This window comes from Sesamum indicum, linkage group LG8, assembly GCF_000512975.1.
Source record: "Sesamum indicum cultivar Zhongzhi No. 13 linkage group LG8, S_indicum_v1.0, whole genome shotgun sequence".
NCBI classification, from domain to species: Eukaryota; Viridiplantae; Streptophyta; class Magnoliopsida; order Lamiales; family Pedaliaceae; genus Sesamum; species Sesamum indicum.
In genome coordinates, this window is record NC_026152.1 from 5,349,528 (window position 1) to 5,357,876 (window position 8,349).

General features: G+C 28.7%; 1 protein-coding gene across 2 annotated transcripts in view; it reads left to right on the forward strand.

The window, feature by feature from the left end:
* Nucleotides 5,947–8,349, forward strand: part of LOC105167795 (protein TPX2) — a 3,776-nt gene continuing 1,373 nt past the window's right edge. The window contains exons 1-4 of one of the 2 annotated variants that reach the window (XM_011087610.2): nucleotides 5,947–6,007; nucleotides 6,144–6,245; nucleotides 7,712–7,798; nucleotides 8,135–8,194. In XM_011087610.2, coding sequence (XP_011085912.1) covers nucleotides 5,975–6,007; nucleotides 6,144–6,245; nucleotides 7,712–7,798; nucleotides 8,135–8,194 — 282 coding nt within the window. In that variant the 5' untranslated portion in view covers nucleotides 5,947–5,974. The remainder of the gene's footprint in view (nucleotides 6,008–6,143; nucleotides 6,246–7,711; nucleotides 7,799–8,134; nucleotides 8,195–8,349) is intronic. The other variant, XM_020696345.1, reaches the window with a different exon arrangement.

An 8,349-nucleotide genomic window follows, 5' to 3' on the forward strand; every position in this document is an offset into this window, starting at 1 on the left:
AGTCCTTTTTTTAAGGAATTTAGTCCTGATCATTTCATATTTAGTCATTTTTTTTAGCAAATTTAGCTTGTATTGACAATTTTGATCCTAACAACTCATAATTAGAGAACAAAAAATGAGATTTATTATAGCGTGAAGGGGATCAAAATTGTCAACACAGGACTAAATTTATCTAAAAAGGACCAAATATGAAACATTAAGAACTAAATTTATCAAAAAAAGAACTAAATCTTTAAATATAGGACAAAAAATACTTACAATCTAAAATTATATGAACAAAAATGTAATTTTGCCTATGTAAGCATATGATAAGAAGCCAATAACTGCCCACAAGAGAAAGACTACCTTCCACTCTTTCTGACAATAAACAGATAACAGATTTAACAAGAAACACTTGATTATCCCTTGCTTAATGCAAACCAATCATTACAAATGATGTTGATGGAGAATGACATCCAAAAAACAACATTGTACTGTACTTCTCTCCTATCCATTCAGACCACCAATTCAAGTTTGTTCTTGCATGATTGTCTACTTTTATGCATGACTTGACTAGGTAATGTTTCTATTTTTGAAATATTTTGTAATCCAACAATGGAAAAATATAAATTAAATATGACTTTTGAGTGGATTTAGAGGATGTTTGGGTAAAATATTCTAGACGGTGTTTTATTCGAATTTATAAAACGTTAGATCTTATTTTTAAAAAAAATTATTAAAGTATTTGGATCTATAATATGTTATTAATGATAATTTTATAATTAAATTTGAAGAAATTGACTAACTTGTTAAAATTGTTAAAAAAAAAAAAGTTGGGAACTTAAATAAACATCAAAATTTTGTATATTATAGCTAATTTTTTTAAAAATCCACCAAATATTTTGCAACGACTTATAAAATATAAAACATCTTATAAGATGCTTTGGAAACACCCAAACACCCTCTTAATAGCATCAGAAAAGCAAAAACTGAAGCAAAAAATTTGTTTGTCTATTATAAAACTTATTTTTGCTATGAATATGAACCATTACGAATGTTTTAGCCGTGATCAATGATATAATTACGATTATTTTATTTTTAATTATGACAATTAACGCTGGTTGAATACTATATTTCTTCAAGTGAGGGTACGTATTTAAAAGAGTTTTGATGTGGATAAAATTTATAATTTTTGAGATTTGTCATAATTATAAATATCTTTTTATTATTTAAAAAATTATAAATGTCCTATTAAAATTATAAAAACTCTAACAAAACCCCCCTATTGTGACAGCCCATTGTAGGGGTATTCGTTAAAATATTTATAATTTCAAAAGGTATTTGTAATTTTTCAAACCACGCGAGATATATATAATTATGATAAAAATCAGAATTACCTGTTGTAATTCGCCGTAATAAAAAATCTTGCACTTTATGTTTTATATAAAAAGTTTTATGTAACTTTATGGTGTTCACTGACTGTATTGCTAGTTGTGTTTTTTCTTTTTCTATCATTTGGATATATTCTTTTGTTTAATTATATCGATATAATTTTTTGAGTCATTAATATGGAATATATTAAATGATGTAACGAATAAATAAAGGACTAGAAGCAAGACTAAGAAATTATGAGGTCAATCATCCTTCACATTATCTTAGAAAGATGCCCGATATTTTTTTAGAAGGGTTAATTACACTTAGATTCTCTATAAAAATACGAAATTATATTTTTTTTAAAAAATTTTGTGATATTACACTTACTCTCCTTTGTAAAATTTATTGTTTACATTTGACCCTCTTTTCTTTCGATTTGGACAAAAATGTAGATTTTAACAAAAAAAAAAAAAGAAAGAAAATTGTATAAATTTTTAATTTTACCCCTCATTTCGCTACAAAAAAAATGATCAATAGCTATGAAAATTGTGATACTAAAATTAGCGTTGAGCTAATTAGCAAGTAAAACTTAGTTGCTAATCTATATTATTTAATATATTTTTTAAATAGTTCGTTGCTAAATTCGTAGCAAATTGATTTCTCTTGCTAAATTCATTAGCAAGTAAATTTCTTGTATTAGATAGTATAGATTAGCAACAGGAAGTTTATTTGCTAATTATCTCGACGCTAATTATTTTTCATTGCACTCAATTGGACAAATTTTTTGTAGTGTTTAACGTTTTTATGTAATAATTTTGTACTTGTGAAGAAAAAAATATATAAAGATGTTAACTACACTATATATATATATATATATTATTTATCCCTTTATAAGTACAATACTATACATGGAATGTTAAATAAACGATAAAATTGAAAATTTATGTATTTTTCTTTGCTTTCATCAATATTTTCCTTCCAAACTCTAATAGAGACGGCTTGTCAATGGACGGGTATCACCCTACCTTGACTGTGGACCTAATAAATACCCACGACGATATTTTATAACCTACCCCATACCTTACCCTATAAAATACTTATAGGGTCTTACCCAAATTATACTTAAAAGAAGTAGGTAGAGTTTGCCTAATGAGTCTAGGTCTTATCCATTTGTGATCCATTTTTTTCTTTTACAATATGTTGAAAAAAAAATAAAACTTCTCAAATTTTAAATTTATATTCAAGTCAAACAATATATGTTACTAAATTAATTTATTAATGGATTTTCAGGATTCATCGATTTATAAAACAAAACTAATTACTTAAATTTCATCAATTGGTGCAAATTGATTATCATTGAAATTTAAATAATGAACTTGATTATGTACAATGACAGACCTATATTAATTAATAAAATTTTAAATAAGAATCTTAAACTTATCCAAATCATGGACAGATAATATTAATTGATTATGAAATAATTCAAAATAAGAATGGAATACATGACTTGGAGATCACTCCATAATCCAACAACTGCTTACATTCTTAGTATCTTGAGACCTCAGAAGCCCAAAGTAGGTTGGTCTTCACTACTTTTGGGTCCCTTTTGGATTCTCAGGCATGCGTTCGTCCTTTGGTTGGCTATACTTGAGAAACTCTCTACCTTGTACAAACCTTGGTTCTCTCATCTGTGCAATTCCTATATCTTATGCGATGATGACACGATGGAAACACATACACACCTATTTTTTCATTGTAGATATTCCCAGAGATGCTTAAGGGTGATACGGCAAACTCTTTGGTTTGATTGGCTTAACCGTGATTGGCCAACGGATGTTTTGCGCGTAGCAACGAAATGGAAGGGCAAGGATTTCACTTCTGGGTCCTACCGCGCCCTTCTGACTGCAGCTGTTTATCATATTTGGCGCGAATGCAACCTTCGCCGGTTTAACAGAGTGGAACGTGATGCTTCAATTCTCGCTGCTATCATTATAGGAGATGTGCGACAGAGCATCCTAAGTGCTGACTTACCTTATTCTACTAGCTCATATGAACTTTATCGTTTATGGCGGATCCCTTGGCCTATCGAGGGGGACGCTAACACTGAAACATGTTGTACTATACCTTTATACTCCTTTTACTTAATGAAATTTATATTTTACCCAAAAAAAAAAAAATATGAATGAAGACGTAAGAGTTGATAAAAATAAATGAAATTAAGTATAACGTATCTAACTTTCATTTAGATCTCTAAAGTATAATTTGAATTTACATTTGTGTTCATCTCTTTGATTTGATGAATTTTTAATAATTTGAGTTTGAATAAATTTTATTTATTTTATATATTACTCAAATTTAACTAAATTAATTTTCGTTCGTATTCTTTTATTTTCTAAATGTCAAGTTAAGTTTTGTTGATCATAAAATTAATTTTGAGTAATTATGAATTCAATATGAAAAGCTCTAGCATATTTGGTCAAAATTTCAATACAAATTAATATAAATAAAATATGTAATGGAATAATTATATACTATTTAATTTTTTTAAATATTAAATTAATTTAGTCGATTTATTTACTAAAACTTTACAAATTCAATGATTTTAAATTAATGAATAAATGAATATTTTTGGGCATTAGATTATATAACTATACGTATGGGTATTTTAAGGTATTAAGTCATTACCTATACCAATGGATATTTTAGAATATTAGACCATACCCATATCTACTCATTTAATTTTATAGGTTTAGAGTAGGGTAAGGTCTTACTCATTAAGTAGCATATGAGTATGCGTATGAAAGTTATTTTTTTTTCTTTTTATGGGTAGGGTATTTATTGATAAGCCTAGAACGGGGTCAAGTGTAAATCTAGAATTTTTGGAGAGGGTGTAAGTATAATTTTAAAGTTTTTGAGGAAAAAGTGTAATTTAATATTTTTAAAGAGGACTTAAGTGTAATTAACTTTCTTTTTTTTTTTTTTTCGTGAGAGGGAAGAATCCCAGTTTTGAATCACAAAAAGCCACATATTTTGTCTATTTTGCTAAGGTTGCATTTGGATCGAAAGATTTCAAATCCTTTAATTTAAATTTTGAACTATATTTTATTGAATATCGACGAATTTCAAATTCATTTTAAATAGAGTCATTTAAAATCCTTTCTCCAAATCTTTTTTCCCAAACTATACTGATCAATCCAAATGCACCCTAATTTTTTTTTTTTTCCAGGAAAAGTCGGTATTATATTGCAATGAAATAAAGTAGCAGTTGGACAAACAAAGCAGTAGTTCTAGAAAATAGAAACAAGAAAATAAAGTAGCAGTCGGAATGTTTGGATTTGTGGTTTGAGTGTTTTGTTTTGTATTTTGAAGATAGAGAGAGAAAATATAGATAAATAAGTGTGTGTTGAAAATAGATGATATGTTTGAATTTGTGTTTTAAGGTAATTTAAAATATTTTAAAATAAGTGGTGTAGGTTAGATGTTGGGAGACAAAAATCATTAGTCATTTACAAATCATATCTTTTTTATATATAAATATGTATATATAAAAATATTGTATTTTTTTGAGACAAAAATCATTGTTTATTGTCAAATCATATTTTTTTTATATTATACATATAAGTGTATATTTATACTATATATAGAAAGTTGAAAAATAAAAAAAAACACATAGATAAGATGTAAAAACATAAAAATAAACAATAAACGTATTTTATCTTATTTTGAAAAACGCTAAAACATGAAACCAAACATAGTGAAGAAATCCCACCACCCTGTGTCCATGGCAAGCCGGCTGTCATAAAGCAAAGTCTGGCACCCTATAAGTTTTTGGACATGAGAAAGCAAATCGATCTTGGATACCATCTTAACATACGTCCTCCATCTCAACATAATAACAAAACAACAATAGTTTGATGGACTAAATTTCCACTCCCACATACTATACAAGTTGCATATATGTCATCATGTGATCTTGTATTCACGACAAGTTCATACTAATACAACCTTGTCGTAAAACACAAGCCTAAATCCCCCAACGACTCAAATCAAAACAATAATTCCATTACAGTATAGAAAGCTGCAATTTTGCCATAATAGTTCCAATCAATGAAACATTCAAGAAAAAAAAATGGAAAAAATTACAATTTACTCCCAGTGATGTAAAAAATAAACAAATAAACACAAGTAAAAAAAAGAATTAATATATTACCCCTTGTGTTCTGAAAAATGAAGCAAATTACCCCATATTAATGGTTTAGATGGGGTAAAATACAGGGATTATAATTTGTCAGTTTATTTTTTTATAGGAGATTATTTGCTCATTTCATATATTGCAAAGGGTAAATTGCATCTAACACAAAAAAAGAATAAAATAAAAATATACACATAATTAAGCTGCAAAGGTCATATGTGTAGATGAGAGGGAGGTTTAATCAGAAAGTTTGGTAAAATAGAGCAGAAAAAGTTCCTCAAGTGATTGAGCAACAGCAAGTGACAAATTCTTGCATGAAAACATACAAACCTCCAAACCCCTTCAGACACATGCATGCTATGTAGCTTTATATATACTTCAGTTCAGTTACAGACAGCCCACACATAATTAAGTCTGGTAATCGCAATCATGGAGAGCCCCAACAGAAAATCTGCTCAAAAGGTTAGTATGAATGGATCAAAAATCCATATTAATTCATCAATATTCTTCTTTCCTTAGCTAAAAATTAGGCTTTTCGAGACTTACATATGATTCTTTTGTAAGTTTCTTGCTTACATATTGCACTAATGTTTGTTAGTTTGTGAAGAGCATCGCTCAGTCTGCGGTTTCATCGACCAACCGATGGTCGACGAGACACAGCCTCTCTCTACCGCCCTCCAGCGCCAACTCTCTATCCGGGGTAGGATTAAACATCATTACTATGTTTGATTTTATTTTTAATTTATTATGGTGTGTTTTGTGAAGATAGAAAAAGAAAAAAAAAGATAAATAAGTATGTGTTAGAGATAGTGTGTATGTTTGGATTTATTTTTGGAGATAATATAAAATAAGTATAGTATGTTTGATATTATTTAGTGGGAGACAAAAACTACTATTCATTGCCAAATCATGTATCTTTTATATATATTTATAGATATGTATGAGTATGTATATAATTTTTTTAGTTGTAGGGCTATGATTAGTGTAGATTTATTTTGACAAAAAATAAATGAGGCACTGTTTCAAAACATTTTAAAACACTATCAAAACTTTCAAAACAAATCAAGGCAAACATTGTCCATGTTTTGGCCCATCTCTAAAATGGGTCAAAAATGAAACCGAACACTATGCATTGTTTTCAATAATCCTCTCTGTTTTTCTTTTATTCCTCGTGTTTTTAATAGCTGCTTGTCTGAGAAATATGTTAGAAATATTAAATATTAAATATTAAATATTTACGAAGCATTGCATGAGATGCGGATGTAATAAATTCCGTAGCTCGGATTCTAGAGACTTGGAGAAAATTACGTTTTATCCCCTACAAAAATACTAATTGCACAACACCCCTTGAATAGAAAAAAACTGGTAAATGAGATCCCTGAACTTTTGTTGCATTTAACCTATAATTTATTTAGTCCTTATAAGTCACATATATCGACAAAAGTTCGATAAGTTGGTCGACATATATATATACACATATAAGTTAAATAACATCGGCATCCTCTAAAATTATGTCTAATTACACAGATGCTCTCTACATTTTATAAAATTATAAGTATACCTCATGGGTTGTAGTTGTAGTTATATGTACACTCATTTGTTCAGGAACAAATTTTTACAAATCACCCACATAAAGTAAATTACATGACAGTTGTGTACTTATAAATTTTTCAAAAAATGTGATGTTTGTATAATTAAACTTAATTTTAAGAAATGTCGACGTATTTTACCCTATATGTAATAGCAAGTTCTATTTAATATCACACATTTAGCACAAGATCAACAAAAATTACACTTTTAGTCCTATAACAGGGGGTTCAACTCATTTAGTCTTCTGCTTGACGAAAATTTTAAAATGGTCCCAAAATTGAGAAAAACTCGACACATTTTAGCCATCTATTTTACGATATTTTCAAAATGATTCCAAAATTAAAAAACATATACACATTGGTACTCTGCTTTGCGGGATTTATGGGACTGCATTAGACTAAATAATCAAGTTTTTTTTTTTTTTAAATTTTATGACCATTTAAAAATTCTCGTAAAATAGAAATTAAAAATATTAAACTCCCTATTTTATTGGACTAAAAGTGCAATTTCGTCCACGAGATCTCATCTTTCCCCTTTGTGTTGAGATTGTTAATTTACTGCTTTGTATCTGTAAAGTCTTGGGCAAAAGAAAACACCAAGCCGTCGGAATTCAGACTCCACACTCAGCAAAGAGCAGCGCAACGTGCAATATTCAACCACTCTGTAAGTGCACCACAACTCTCATTAATTTTCTGCAAACACATCCACAACCAAAGTCTATTGTACCTTTTGATAAATTACATCCACATCCTCACGTTAAATCTAATTATACAAACACTCCCTAATATTTACAAAATCTCAAATACACCTTTTGAAGAGGGTGTCAATGTAATTACCTCATCAAGGGTACATCTATAAAATTCTGTTCCTCAACGAAAAGAGTGTATTTGTAATTACAACTATAACCTCAAAGGTATTTGTATATTTAAACATCCCATCAAAGAACGTCGACGAAATTTTACTCTTTACATTTTCTTAAACTAACTGAAGAAGGCACAGGTCGCAATCAAGTCGTGCGTCATGGAGCATCACAAGAAACAAGTCGAGAAAGTGCTCAAGGTATAAAACAACCATACTTATACATATACTCAAAATTGACTTGATCATCATAGTTATTAAAGATAATTAAATGTAATTTTTTCCCTTATAATATGTGTAAAATAAAGCAAATTATCTCCTTATCAATGGTTTAAATAGAGAGGTGGGGGGGGGGG